Here is a 16009-nt window from a genome sequence, read left to right on the forward strand (position 1 = left end):
TAATAAAATCATACAGGTTTCAAGCATACAGTTTAATAATACATCATCTGCATACTGCATCGTGTGCTTACCACCCAAAGTCAAGTCTCTTTTTGTCACCATCTCTCCCCGCTTTACCCTCTTCCCACCTCCCCACAACCCCTTTTCCTCTGGCAAACACCACACTGTTGTCTGTGCTATGTGCTATTTATTTATTTGTTTACTTAATCCCTTCATCTTTTTCACACAATCCCCCAATGCCCCTCTCCTCTTACAACTGTCTGTTCTATGTATCTGTGATTCTATTTCTATTATTTTGTTAGATTAGCACAAAATATCTTTAAAATCTAAATGTTCATTGGTGGATGAATGGATAAAGAAAATATCGTATATACATACAATGGAATATTTTTCAGCTATTAAAAAAGAATGAAATTTTGCTGTTGCAACAACATGGATGGACCTTGAAGACATTATGCTAAGTGAAATATGTCAGTTAGTGATAGACAAATATGTGTGGAATCTAAAAAACAAATAATCCAAACAATCGAAGGTCATAGAAATATAGGCGGGTGTGGAGGTTGGGTGAAATGGTCAAGAGTATCAAATGATAGAAACTTCTAGATATAAATAAGTCATGGGGATGTAATTTACAGCATGGTAACTACAGTTAATACTATATTGCAAATTTGAAAGTTGCTAAGAGAGTAGATCTTAAAAATTGGGGCAGATGGGAGAGGACAAAGAAGAGCAATATAACTTTCTTTAGCCAAGAGATACTGGAAACCTAAGACCAAGCAGTTAGGAACTGAAGATATTGTTTGACTGGTTCAGCCAGTCTTAAGAGCTGAGGTTCTTAAGCTAAGGTCCTCGGAAACAGAGAAATCAAGGAATCCGTGTACTTGGGTGGGGGAAAATAACATTTTAATTTTTATTAATCTCTAACTCATATTAAACATTTCTTCAGGTATGAAGGATTTGATGCAGCCAGTCCTCCTCTTAACAACAAGCCATAATAGTATTAGCAGTAGTTTTGCATTTATCATCAAGAGAAATCATAGATACCACAATTCAGTTATTGCAAATATATGGAAATATTGTTTATACTTGTCACTACTTTGAAATTACAGTGGTTATTAGACCTAAGAGTAGAGCTTGTTATTTAATGTTATTAAAGAAGTATATAAATTACAGTATCACAAATTTGTTTTTATGTCATATATTTGTTTTTATACTAGTACTTTGATTCTTTTTGTTACCCCCACATATTTTTTTTATGCATTTAATTACTTATCCTTGAGAAGGCTTTGCCAGATTGCCAAAAATGGTCATGGGACAAAAATTGTGGAAAATCTTTCTTTTAGAGGCTGAGACATATTGCAGAAGGCATAAAGGAAGAACCAGAGAGAAGGTTCTAAAATAGTGGTTGAAGATACAGACTTAAAAGAATGCAGATATATTTTTTAAAAGGAGGGACATATTTTGCTGCTGTTGAATGTTTTAGTGCATGTGTTGAACTTTACGTGAGAAAACAACCTCAAGGGCCGAGGATATGTTTATTAGCTATGTGGATAGTATTGGAAATCAAATAATCAGGTAAAAGGAAGGGCATTAATAGAGGGAATTGATTGTACTGGTGATGGGAGGAGACCTAAGAATCCAAACAGGGATTCTTAGGAGCCACCCAGAGACTACTAATGGCAGGAAGCCACCACCACCTCTAGGGCAGAGGGCCATGGGAGCAGATAATGTTACCAGAGTCCAGAGTTGGGGCTGTCTTATGGGAAGTAGAGCCGTGGTAGGGGTTGTTCGGTCAGTGTTGGAATGTGGAGAGAAAGTATGGGGAGCTGGAACCTCAAAAGAGATGCAGCTACTGACAGCCATTTGGCACGGGAGCATGGGAATTACAGTTCCTATGGTAAAATACTAGGATAGAGCAAAAGAAGGGGTTAGGTAATGGATCTGAGATCAAATGCGCAAATGATTGGCAGTCTACACCTTATGCTCTTCAGCATTCATTATCTAGTGGCTAATTGCTACCAGTTGGCCTTTGCCAGTCTCGAAGTCCATCATTGCAATTGAAATTGGGGTGTTCATCTCAATGGTGGCATATCCCACATTATCTCCACCATCCATTATTATCTTTGGCACATACAGGTTAGCCACCAGAGCTTTCTAATGATGCTTGTGCTGCCTCCTCCAGTGCAGTTCATAGCATTTTAATTAGGAAAAGAATGCCTTTGGGTCCTTCAAGAGGACGTAATAGGGGAAAGGGGAAGTTTTGGTCTGCTCATAATAAAACTACTCCCATCTCCTTAAGTCTCCATATTACATCAGGAAAGTACTGGCATTTTGACCTCATTAAATGATTGTAGGCCGTTGTTAAAATCAATTTACAGTCATCTATCCAAGCAAACTGTTAGAGCTAGCTAGTTAAATCCAAATCAATCCTATATATGTTCTGCAGGTTCCCGCTAGTAAAAGATTATCAAGATCCTGCAGTTCTTTTGCTGTATAAGCTATTTTCTTCTGGACCTGACTTTGCATTTCTCCTCTTGCAGCAAAGAGAGTTCTGAGTGTCTATAGAGACAAAACGTGCTTCAGGTGTGGTCATTACTAAATCTTCAAGCAAGGGAAGGCAAGTTACCTCAGACAGGGAGGAGAGGCTGCTTTTGTTGGCAAGGGATGTTCAGGGGGGGCATTTGGGAGTTTACATTTTTCAGGTGTATCTAATTCCAAAAGCCCTCACCCATCTCCTTCCTTCTTACCTAATGCCCAATTGATACTTAGCATCTTTAATTTTTTTAAACTGATTTCAGTGAGGAAGAGAGAGAAACATCAGTGATGAGAGAGAATCATTGATCAGCTGTCTTCCCACACGGGGGATTGAGCCCACAACCCGGGCATGAGACCTGACTGGGAATCGAACCGTGACCTCCTGGATCATAGTTGGACGCTCAACCACTGAGCCACGCCGGCCGGGCGATACTTAGCATCTTAACATTAGAAACTTGGGGAGGCTCTTTATTCAACTTGTAATTCTGCATTTCCCATAATTAGATTTTTTTGGTCTAGTCCTTAGCCTTGTCTGTCCTGGGGTTATGATAAATAAGAGATTCTTTTACAGTTGACATAGAAATTCTCTGGTTTTCTGACCATCTTGAGTTGAGATTATCATTTTGTTTTTATAAATTCTCTGATACAGCCTTTTTACCTCAAGGTCTTATAGTGAACTATACTGCCATAATGGTCAAATGCAGCTGCTACTTTATTTCCCACAGGCTCGTCTTTAACTTTATTCTAAACAACTGTACATGATAATTTAAAAAATTGTGATCCCACTATATCTCATGGATCCCTAGTATCCCATTTCCAGGTAGAGCTCTTCATTGTATTTAGGCTCATATAGGTTCACCACCCAATATTAGAAACCCATCTTGAGACCATTTCTGATACCAAGAGCTATGTTACTTGGTGTCCAGTCAAGAAAATATACATTACTTTAGGTCTGTCAACAAAAGGACATTAGTAAAGGCAATCGATCACCCAGGTACTAGAATTGCTGCAAGACAAACGGGATATTATCAACTCAGAGGGTAACAACATGTGAAGCTTCTTTCACTCCTCAGAGTAATATTGACTTTGTAATTAAGGTTGTTGTATGATTTTTTTTTTTTACTATTGAAAAATATTTATAAATTCTTACAGGTATAGTGTTATGAAGGCATTGCTATTCTAAAAATTTGGATGGGAAATTATTTTATTTTTTATATGTGGAAAAATGTAACTGTTACACTCTACATGTTAATAGCGACTTAAGTGATTTCTGATGTCCTGCAGAGATTCTTGTGTCTTTTATTTGATAGTAGCTCAAAGCTTTCCTAAATGATACTTTTCTAGCATTCTTTCTGATCTACCATTTTTTCTTTCCCACCAGCAACACATCATTTTGCTTTTCTTTGAAATATCATAACATTTTTACCTCTTTTATAAAAGTTATGCTATATGCCTTTCTATAGTATTGAATTCCTGGTTTTTATATCTTTCACTGTACTTAGCACATAGCAAGTGTTTAATATTATTTAATGAGTCATTGATTTGACAATAGAATTTTAGTGTGGGAAAGGACTTTACAAATCACCTAGTTCTAATTTTCAGACCTATGTTCTGTCACATTAATTCATGGAAGGATATTAGGTAAATTAAATCTAGTCATTAGATATCTAGCTTCCTAGATATTAGATAAATTAGATATTAGTTCATTCAGACCCCTGCAAAGTTGACATTTTTATTACTTTAGGCTCTACTAGTAAATTCATAATCAAGAGAAATAATATAGACAATATTTACCAAACTATATATTGATGCAGTTTGCTTCTTGATTTCATTTAGAGATTAGGAGGGGAGGAGGAGGGAATGAATTTTTAAGTGCTTACTATGTGTCATGCATTTTTTTTTTTATTGGTAAAGAAGTTTATTGGAAGGCATTTTTTCAATGCCTTTTATTTATTTATTTATTTTTACAGAGAACTCAAAATTAATCAATTTATTTGGTGCTGTGTCATGCATTTTTTTCCACTTCTTAGATATAACTATCATCTGAGTAAAACTTGTGATTTTCCTTTATTTTTATAAGAATTTAATATAAGAATTAAAAATTTTTTCCTCTGGTGGATTCCCTAAAATAAGAAAATTACTAGTGTCATTTGGTAAGGCTAGTGTTTCTTTTCCAGTCTTTCAGAAAGTATAAATTCTTGTCTTATAAATATTATAGAAACAAGTTTTTCTAAGAAATGTAAATTTTTGGGTTAATGATCTCATAATCTTGGAAACATATTGTAATATTGGTTCATGATATCAGAAATTCGCTTTTAGCTGGCAAGCTATGAGGGCCAGATTGCCAGGCTACGCTCTGAGGTTGAAAAAGGAGAAGCATTGCGACAAAGTTTGGAGTATGACCTGGCTGTTGCTAGAAAGGAAGCTGGTCTTGGAAGACGGGCTGCTGAAGAAAGGTTAGCTGAGGCACAGAAGATCCAAGAAAAACTCTGTGGTAAGACAATTTCCATTTCTTCCCACGTTAAGAATTGTGACTTCATTGAATATCATTGCTTGGTGTTTATGCATTCCATATAGGGTCAGAGGTAAGGTTTTGATTCATTGACTGGCCTTTGACTTTGGTGGGTGTGTATAAAGTTTTCTGGCAGTTATGTGAACATTTATCTACTTTACATTACTTTTTTTATGTTGTGTATGTGTGGAAAAAGAGGTTCAACATTCTGTTAACCACTTAAAAATTTCTTTTTTAAAAATATTTTTTTATTGATTTCAGAGAGGGAGAGAGAGATAGAAACATCAATGATGAGAGAGAATCATTGATCTTCTGCCTCGTGCACGCCCCCCCACCGGGACTGAGCCCAAAACTCGGGCATGTGCCCTGATCGGAAATCAAACCATGACCTCCTGGTTCATAGGTTGACATTCAACTGAGCCACTGTAGGGCACTTTTCATTTTTCTAATCCTCACCCAAGGATATGTTTATTGATTTTAGATAGAGAAAGAGATAGAGAAGAACACTGATGTGAGAGAGAAATCAATCATTTGCCTCCTGCATACACCCTGACCAGGACTGAACATAATAAGTATGTGCCCTGACTTGGAATCAAACCTGCAACCTCTTTGGTGTAATGGGTGATACTCCAACCAACTGAGCCACCTGGCCGGGGCCACATAGAGATGAAAAGAAATGTATTGTAGGCCTTCTACCACATATTGTGTTGAATTAGAATCTCTAGTTTGAGAGAGTCTGTAGGTACAAGAAGCCCTGCAGGTGATTTATTGATTAGCGAAGTTTGGGAACCACTGGGTTAGAGTGTGGTGCCTAGAAAAGAAAAAGGCAGCTGACTTAACTCTCAAAAGTTATCTGTTAATATAGCATATGACCATCTTTTAAAATCTTTTACTTAAGTATATCTTAAAGAAATGTGCTTAGATAAGTGTAAACTGATCCTAAGAACCCAGATCATGAAATATAAAATTACTAGAGTCCTTCTACATGGATAACTGCTATCCTGATTTTTAATAGCAAGGATTAATTTTGCCCTTTTTTTGGTACTTTATGTGAATGGACTCACAGAGTACTCTTTTGCATCTGACTTCTTTCCTTCAACATTGTTAGACTTGTGAGTGCATCCATAATGCTTTATGAACTTCATATTGATATTTAGTATTATATTGTGTGGATATTCCCCACTTATTACCCACTCACTATTGATGGACATTTGGGTTATGTCTGAGTTTTGGTTATTAAGAATAATGTTGTTGCTCTGGTGGTGTGGCTCAGTTGGTTGGGTGGACGGAAAGGTTCAATTCTCTGTCAAGGCACATTCCCTGGTTGCCGGCTCTGTCCCAGGTGGGAGGTGTGCAGGAGGCAGCTGATCAGTGTTCCCCTCTCACATTGATATTCTCTTTCTCCCTCTCCCTTCTCTCTCTAAAAATAAATAAAAATATTAAAAAAAGAATAATGTTGCTGTGAATATTTTTGTACACAGCAGGTGTTAACTAAGAGAACACTGAAGATGAATTCGGAAGATTTAGGTTTGAGTCTGGTTCTACCACTTATTTACTGGTGTTTGAACCTATGTTGTTTTAAGGATGAAATAAGAAAATGAAAGTGCTTTGTTTACTGCATGAGGCTAAACAAATGTTAAGTTATAATTATTACAAAAGTTAGGTACTCTAGTCTTGGCCAGCTGTCTTGGGTTATTGACATTGCTCAGAAGTGTTTTTGATTACTTCTGGCATTTAATAACTATACCACTTAGGAATAAAAGGATTGCAAGGAACTAGATATACCAGTTAATGGCTTTAATTTAATTATGAGGATATTGAAGTCCAGGGAAGTTACTTGCCTAAAGTAAAATAATTTCAATAGACATGTTATAGAGGAACTGGAGAAATGGTCACAAATTACATGAAAAATGCTTAACCTTACTTTTCATTAGGGAAATGCAAATTAAAAACCACTGTGACTATAACTACATGACCCATCAAATGGCTCTAACTGAAAAAAACTGTTAGTACCAAATGCTAATGAGGATATAGAGCGCTGGAATTTTTATAGTTAGTGGAAGAGTAAAATGGTACAACTACTTTGGAAAAAAACTGGCAATTTCTTTTAAAATAATCATATCATTATCCTATGACTCAGCAGTTTTACTCTTTGGTATTTCTCCCTGAGAAACATTTGACTTGTACACCAATTTTCATAGTAGCTCTTTTATGACAGCCACAAATTGGAAAAAACAACAACAAAAAACAACCTGTAAATATCTATTGATAAAAGAATGAAGAAATAATTTGTTATATTCATACAATGAAATACTACTCAGCAATAAAAATGAACCAGTTACTGATACATGCAATCACATGAGTGAATTTCAAAACCATTATGCTGAATGAAGTTTATATACAAGAGGACATCCTGCATGAATACATTTATATGAAGTTCTGGGACAGAGAAAACTAATTGTTGGTGAAAAAGAAATCAGAACAGTGGTTGCCCCTGGGATGGGTTAGCAGTAGGGATTGACTGGGAAAAGGTATGAGGAAACTTTCTGTGGTAAAGGAAATGTTCTATATTTTGATAGGGGTCTGGGTTCCATGAGTGTAGGCATTTATCAAATCTCTTTGAATGGTATACTTAAGAGATGAGCATTTCACTATATATGAATTTTACCTTCAAAAAAGTGAAACTATATTGAATTCTAATTAAAAATATGAATGCTGAATTATTTAGGAGTGAAATATATTTGCAACTTGCTCTGCAATGCATAAAAAGTATTATGGTTTGATGGATGGTAAGTGAATGGATGCATAGATGAATGTGTGATAAAACAAATATAGTAAAATATTAGCAGTCATAGAGTCTAGATAGTTTTATGTGTGTTCACTGTATAATACTTCAAAGTTTTTGTATTTTGAAAAATTAAAACAAACTAATGCAGTTATGGGATATTAAAAAATATAATCCCATAATGATTGAGACACGACAAGAAAGAAAGTTTTGGAAGCTGGAAAGCAAATGAATGAGGGATAACTGATTTAGCAGACTGAGATGTTAGAATCCTAAACCAGGAGTGGGGAAAGCTAGCAGACAACTTGTTTGAGAGTCAAAAGTCTTATGAACTGCCCGGCTGGTGTGGTTCAATGGTTGAACGTCGACCTATGAACCAGGAGGTCATGGTTTGATTCCCGGACAGGCACATGCCCGGGTTGTGGACTCGATCCTCAGTGGGGGATGTGCAGGAGGCAGTGGATCAACGATTCTCTCTCATCATTGATGTTTCTATCTCTCTCTCCTTCTCCCTTCCTCTCTGAAATCAATAAAAATGTATTTTAAAAAAAGTCTTATGAACTGGAAGCACCAGACATCTTTGGGATTAGGAATTGGAAGTAGCTGTTTGTTCTTAAGTCCCCTTCCCACTAGCATGCTACTCTGGATTGTTACCACTCGGGAGGCTTAATCTCTGGAAATGATAAAATAGAGGGTCTCAAGACTGGGAAAAACAGGAAGTTATCATATTCAATGCTGAATATTGAGGAACTATTTCTCCCAGCTTCCTTTTTCTATTGGCTTCACCAGATTTCTGCATTCCATGTGGGAGCTTGGAAGACTAGTCTGTGGGTCACCTGACCAAGCCACATAAAAAAAAAAACTAATGATACTGATCTGTGGCCCAGCCAGATTCTCCTCCAGTGAAGATCACAGGTGTTAAGCTCCACACTGTGTCACCCTATAGTTACTCCTAATTGAGAGCAAACAACCAAGAATTACCAGATACTTAGGGAAAGCCTCTACTAGTTGAATGGAGAGAAAAAATTAACTTGAAAGAATCAGAAACTCTTCAGGGAGAAGATTTAACAATCAGGTAGCATTAATATCCTTAGAGCTAAAAGAGATTATATGCCACCTGTGAGGCAAGAACCAGATCCCATAAAAAAGAAAGCTCTTAGAAATTAAAAATCTGAAATCAGAAATTATAAATGTCAATAGAAACATTGGAAGATGAAGATGGAAGGAGACTTCCAGAAAGCCCTGGCATTGTGACTTAGTTGGTTATGCATCGTTCATGTATTGAAAGGTCGCTGGTTCAGGGCACATGCCCAGATTGCGGGTTCAATCTTCACTTGGGGTGTGTGTGGGAGGCAACCAATTGATGTTTCCCTCTCACATCAGTGCTTCTCTCTCTCTCTCCCTCTCCCTTCTTCTCTCCCTAAAATCAATAAAAACACATTTAAAAAAATCTCCCAGAAATTAGTGTGAAAAGACAGATGCAGAAAAATAGTAGAGAAAAGAAAATTTGAGGGCCAATCTGAATAATAGGGAATATTGAAAGAAAGAGATGAGAGAAAAGAGAGGGATCAATTATCAATGAAATTATTTAAGAACACATCTCAGAACTAAAGGTTATGTCTGAGTTTCCAGATTGAAAGGGCCCATTGATTATTTGCCACACTGGAAAGAAATAGACCCACTATAAAAATTTTGAAAAAGAGACAAAGGAAAGATACCAGAACATTCAAAGAGAAAAGGAATGAAAAGAAAAGGGAAGAAAAATAGGCCACATGCAGAGGAACAGAAATCATAAGGGCCTCAGACTTCTTACCTGCAATATGGGCAGCTAGACCGTGGAATAATGTCTTGCAGTGAGAAAAACTGGATGGGAGGGAGGCTTTTTGCACTATTTGTACCTTTGAATTTTGAACCTTTGAGATATATGATCCATTCAAAATACAAATATAATTGAAAAACAGTACTATGAACTGTGGCATTTTTTTGTTTCACAAGTGTGTTTGTACATATTTTTTCATTTGATCTTTATAAAAATTTAACTAGGAGGCATTTTATTCTGAGTGTCAGAGGGGTTTAATCAGGTGGTAGGTGATGGAGTCAGACCTGGAAGCCTTTCTTTATTTCTTTTCTAGATGCTGAAACCCTAGTGGAGAAGTATTGGTTATTGTGAAGGTAATATTAGGATGAGAGGGGATTGAGCCTAATTTTGGGGGAGTAAATACTATGGTTCTAAGGGTTGTAGCAGTGGTTTCCAATCTCAATCTTGTGACAGTCGCATGTGTAAGATGTGTTACAATAGTCAAATGTCAAAATCTGTAATCTATCAAGTCTTTTAAAAAGAGTAGCCCTAGTCTGGCTGGTGTGGTGCAATGGTTGAGCGTCGACCTCTGAACCAGGTTTGATTCCCAGGCAGGGTACGTGCTCAGGTTTCGGGCTTGATCCCCAGTAGGGGGTGTGCAGGAGGCAATTGATCAGTGATTCTTATCATTGATGTTTCCATCCTTCTCTCTCTCTCTCACGCTGAAATCAATAAAAACATAAAAAAACAAAACAAAAGAGTAGCCCTATATGTCACAGTGTTTTTTAAAAAACATTTTACTTATTTTCTTGAATAGGAGAAAAAGAGTGGCAGTTGGTGCTAGAGGAGCACTTACACTTGGGCATGTCTCTGGGAATATGTCATCTCATTTCATGGCCAAACCACCTTTGTGTGGAGGGGAAGAAGAGACAGAAAAATGGTAGAATCCTGGTTCTGGGACAGTGAGCTTTTCAAGAGTTTAATGGTGGGCAGTGGTTTCAGGCTTTGTCCTAAGATAGTGCTGTAAATGAAATCAGCTCCAAGGCCTAGGTTTTGAACTCTAGGGATTTAATTTATAGTTGTAAATATACCTATTATTCGTTTATATTTTTAATAGCTCAGAATACAGAACTTCAAGGAAGGGCAAAAGAGATTGAGAATGCATTTCAGATTTCCCAGCAGAAATGGAAAGAAGAATGCAGAAGATTTGAACATGATTTGGAAGAAAGAGACAATATAATTCAAAATTGCAATCAAGAATATGACTTACTTTTGAAAGAAAAGAGCATACTAGAGAAAACTCTACAGGTAAAATGTTTTTATAAAGGAATTTCGCTGTATATAATATTCACTGAGATGTGTTACACATTATTTGATGTTGTCCTTGGAAAGGAAGATAACACCAGAAGGCTAGGAAAGCTGATTTCCTTCTTCCCTCCCTCCCTCTCTCTCTTTCTTCTTTCCCTTTATGGTCATTTTTGCAGGTCTCCTTTGTAATATGCTTTAGAATACATTAATATGTATACTGTTTCTTTTGTGAAAAACAGTTTGAAATCTGTGATAAAAATTTTAAAAATAAGCACATATAGGCATTTTATAAGAATATAAGGACTTACAACCTTTTTGGTTCAATAGCATGAAAATTTTGAATATAGAAATGTAGGTTCTAGATTTGGTCTGAATATACAATAAATATAGAAAAGTATGTGTCTGATATATGCTTTATTATCTATACAGAGCTCATTCTATATGGATATGATGTATAAGCAATTCGATGACCTTTTACTAAAATTATTGTGAGGTATTTATTCTCTCCCATTCTCCCCCGCTTTTTCTTCCTTTGTACTCTCCAAAGTAAAAGTATGGTTTAAGGTTGAGGTTGCTAGCCACTTAGAAGTAGATTTTGAATTATCATTATCTATATTTGCCATATTTTTGAAGTACCAGTTTAAATAACAACAACAACAACAACAACAACAACAACAAATGAACATGATAAAAGTGCTCTAGATTTAACACTGGTATAAATGGCTTTTCAGAATCCTGGCAATAAATCTTCACTAGAGATAATTTTACAAAACCATTTACAAAGTTTTGACACAAACATTCCCAGACATTGTCAGCAGATTTATTGTTTTCTTCTATAGCAATAGTCATAGCTTGTGTCTTGTTTGTTACTAGAATGGTGCCTGTCATCTATAAGGGCTCCATTACTATTCTAATAGGGAAAGTTTAGGTGGCGACTGGTGCTACAGGTCCCTGAGTAGCCCTATATAACTTTCCCCACTTAAATGTCTTAGGACTATGGGGAAAGAAGGTAACGGGTGGCAGCATTCCTTACAGTCAGTCATTCTGCACCTCAAATTACTCGATTTAAAAAAAAAATATTCTTAATGGTTTCAGAGAGGATAGGAGAAGGAGAGAGAGATAGAAACATCAATGATGTGAGAGAATCATTGATTGGCTGCCTTCTGCATGCCTCCTACTGGGGATCGAGCCCACAACCCTGGCATGTGCCCTTGACTGGAATCAAACCCGGGACCCTTCAGTCTGCAAGCAGACACTCTATTCACTGAGCCAACCAGCTAGGGAAATTACTTGATCTTGAACAGCTGCTTGGTAGGAGAACTCTGCTTTGATTTTAGGCCATTGGCTTTGAATTGATCTGCACAGAGACCCTTGGGAAATTAGGGATTGAGTAGGAGTCGCTGTTTAGCCCTAAGGGGAAAAGGCCTCCAGGCTCGTGTGATAGCTTTCCATTAGTGAAAAACCTGAGTAATCTTTAGCACACAGCTCTATGCTGTTGCTAGATGGACACAGGAGGTTTCCTTCTCTCTCAAAAACCACAGAATCGTTCTCCTTGTGTGAATGGGGACCGAGTTTTGAACCTTATAGGTTAGAATATTTGGCTTCTCAAGAAACCTGCATTTTATATATTTAAGATTTTGAACTAACTTAGATCTAGCAAACATAGTATGACTAGGAAAACCCAAAAAGAAAAGCCAACATTGTTTATCTGTAGAACTAGAAATTAATGACAGTCCAAACTTCTTAAAAAATATTTTTTGGCTTTTCAAATTCTTGACACTCTAGAATTTCCTTATCCTGACTCCTTCCTTCTCCCTTTTTGGAAATACAGTGTTTTCTGTCACATTTATATATACATTATTAGGGATAATCTAAACAGTTTGTTCATAGGTAATCAGATATTTCCATATTATGTACTTTACACATAGATTTACATATAGATTACATAACATTTATGTATTTTGTATTTGTCTCTTTATCATATAATGCATTTTGTTAAAACCTCTGAAGTTAAAAATTTCAGAAAAATTGGTTTAAATATATGCCTATGTGTGTATATATAACATGTTCCTTATATTAAATAGGTAAGCATTGCTTCTTATTCAGATCTATAGTCTGATGATCAAAATATAACAGTTCTATTAACATAAATTGTAGTAAGTTTTGATAAGATAGGTAAGGAGAGTTCTTTGTACATTAAAATTGGGGATGAAGGAAGAAAGCTAACTTTTACTGATCTGATAATAAAGCAAGATTTTATTCATATAAAGGAAGCATTGGAGAAACATCTGCAGGAGAAGAATGAAATGGACTCTCATATCAGGGAGACAGCATTGGAGGAGTTTAGATTACAAGCAGAACAATGGGAAGCAGAGAGAAGAGAGTTACAATTTATAGTACAGGTATTTTAAAATAATAATACAATTCCTTAAGTATGTCTTTTTAATGCTGATGATATTAAATTGCATTAGTGCAATCATTGATTGGCTTGCTCAAAGGGAAAATAATTCCTAGTCTTTGATCTCTGGAAGATGTTTTGTTTGTAATTACATGACAGTATGGGAAACTGTTACCAAGAGGGACATCTCAAAATCATATAATTTGTTTTTTTATTCCTCACCTGAGGATATGTTTTCATTGATTTTAGAGAGAGAAGATGGGAGATAGAGAGAGAAAAACATCAGTGTGAGAAACATGGATCGGTTGCCTCTCATACATGCCCCTACTGGGGATCGAACCTGCAACCTAGGTATGTGCCCTGACCTGATGGAGTTTGAACCCACAAGCTTTTGTGTATGGGTTGATGCTCCAAGTGACTGAGTCACCAGGTCAGGGCTACATTTACTATTTTATTTTTCCAATTTAACATAATTATGTGAGACTGTTAGCCGTCTTTAATAGCTTAAAGAAATAGAATAATGTCTATCCACTATACAGTACACCTGAGGCTAATACAAAATAATATTGATTGTAACTGTAATTGAAAAATAAAATTAAAATGTTAATATTTAAAAAAATAAAGGAAATAGAATAGATTTTGTATTTTAAATGATGTATACAAATCTTACACTGTAGTGATTTTGAACTATTTTTTTTCATTTTTAATAAATCTTTATTGTTCAGATTATTACAATTGTTCCTCTTCCCCCCCACCCCCATAGCTCCCCTCCACCCGGTTCCCACCCCACCCTCTGCCCTTATCCCCCCCCCCCCACTGTCCTCATCCATAGATGTACGATTTTTGTCCAGTCTCTTCCCGCACCCCTACACCCCTTTCCCCCTGAGAATTGTCAGTCCACTTCCTTTCTATGCCCCTGATTCTATTATATTCACTAGTTTACTCTGCTCATCAGATTTTTTATTCACTTGATTTTTAGATTCACTTGTTGATAGATATGTATTTGTTGTTCATAATTTTTATCTTTATCTTTTTCTTCTTCTTCCTCTTCTTAAAGAATACCTTTCAGCATTTAATATAATACTGGTTTGGCAGTGATGAACTTTTTAGCTTTTTCTTATCTGTGAAGCTCTTTATCTGACCTTCAATTCTGAATGATAGCTTTGCTGGGTAGAGTAATCTTGGTTGTAGGTTCTTGCTATTCATCACTTTGAATATTTCTTGCCAGTCCCTTCTGGCCTGCATAGTTTCTGTTGAGAAATCAGCTGACAATCATATGGGTGTTCCCTTGTAGGTAACTAACTGTTTTTCTCTTGCTGCTTTCAAGATTCTCTCTTTGTCTTTTGCTCTTGGCATTTTAATTATGAGTCTTGGTGTGGTCCTCTTTGGATTCCTTTGATTCGGGGTTCTTTGCGCTTCTTGGACTTGTCAGTCTATTTCAGTGGTCGGCAAACTCATTACTCAACAGAGCCAAATATCAACAGTACGATTGAAATTTCTTTTGAGAGCCGAAAACCAACTTCTACGCATGGGCCACAAAGTTTCAATCGCACTGTACGTGTGCGCCCACACGTGATATTTTGTGGAAGAGCCACACTCAAGGGGCCAAAGAGCCGCATGTGGCTTGCAAGCCGCGGTTTGCCAACCACTGGTCTATTTCTTTCACCAGGTGGGGAAATTTTCTGTCATTATTTCTTTAAATAGGTTTTCAGTATCTTGCTCTCTCTCTTCTTCTGACACCCCCATAATTCGGATGTTGGTACACGTGAAGTTGTCCCAGAGGCTCCTTACACTATCTTCATATTTTTGGATTCTTTTTCTTTTTGCTTTCTGATTGGGTATTTTTTGCTTCTTTGTATTTCAAATCTTTGACTTGATTCTTGCCATCCTCTAGTCTGCTGTTGGATCTCTGTATATTATTTTTTTATTTCAGTCAGTGTATGCTTAATTTCTAGTTGGTCCTTTTTCATATCCTCAAGGGTCTCGCTAAATTTATCTGCCTTTTCTAGAAAATTCTTGAAAAACCTTATAACCGTGGTTTTTGAACTCTATATCCAGTCGATTGCTTTCCTCCATTTCTTTCATTTGTGACTTGTTTCTTTGTCTCCACATTTTGGCTGCTTCCCTGAGTTGATAGAGTGGCTTTGTGTGCGAAGTGTCCTATAGGGCCTAGTGGCTCAGCCTCCCCAATTACCTGAGGTAGACACATTTGGTGTACCCCTTTGTGGGCTGTGTGCACAGTCTTGTTGTGGTTAAGCCTTGATTGTTGTTGGTATCACTGGGAGGAATTGACCTCCAGGCCAATTGGCTGTGAGGATCAGCTGTGTCTACGCTGGGAGAACTTCTGTGCTGGAGACACCCTTATGAGACAAGACTTGCTTCAGTGGGGCTTTGGTGCTCACTGAGTCTTCCCCCTGAGTGTGTCCCTTATATATCTGAGGAGTTGTAATCTGGATGGTCCCACTCTGACCCCTGGGTACACTGGCTCTTGGATCTCCAAGGATGTGCTAATTTAGCCTCTGCCTGAGGCCACCCAGCAGGAGCTACGGAGAGATCTGCAGATTCCTCTTCTTTGTTTGGGTTTTGGATGTGCCCAGATGAGGCCCAGTATGAAGCAATGCAAGCTGCTGCGGGGCCTTGGGCCTTCTTTTGGATGTCCTGGGTCTCACTGAC

At 37.0% G+C, this 16009-nt stretch overlaps 1 protein-coding gene across 3 annotated transcripts in view; it reads left to right on the forward strand.

Moving 5' to 3' along the window:
- CCDC171 (coiled-coil domain containing 171) overlaps nt 1–16009 on the forward strand; it is a 253621-nt gene that overhangs the window by 14312 nt on the left and 223300 nt on the right. For 2 of the 3 annotated variants that reach the window (XM_079790672.1, XM_079790673.1), the window contains 3 exons: nt 4855–5029; nt 10748–10938; nt 13209–13340. In XM_079790672.1, coding sequence (XP_079646798.1) covers nt 4855–5029; nt 10748–10938; nt 13209–13340 — 498 coding nt within the window. The remainder of the gene's footprint in view (nt 1–4854; nt 5030–10747; nt 10939–13208; nt 13341–16009) is intronic. The other variant, XM_079790674.1, reaches the window with a different exon arrangement.

This window comes from Cnephaeus nilssonii (assembly GCF_951640355.1).
Source record: "Cnephaeus nilssonii genome assembly, chromosome: 14".
Lineage (NCBI taxonomy): Eukaryota > Metazoa > Chordata > Mammalia > Chiroptera > Vespertilionidae > Cnephaeus > Cnephaeus nilssonii.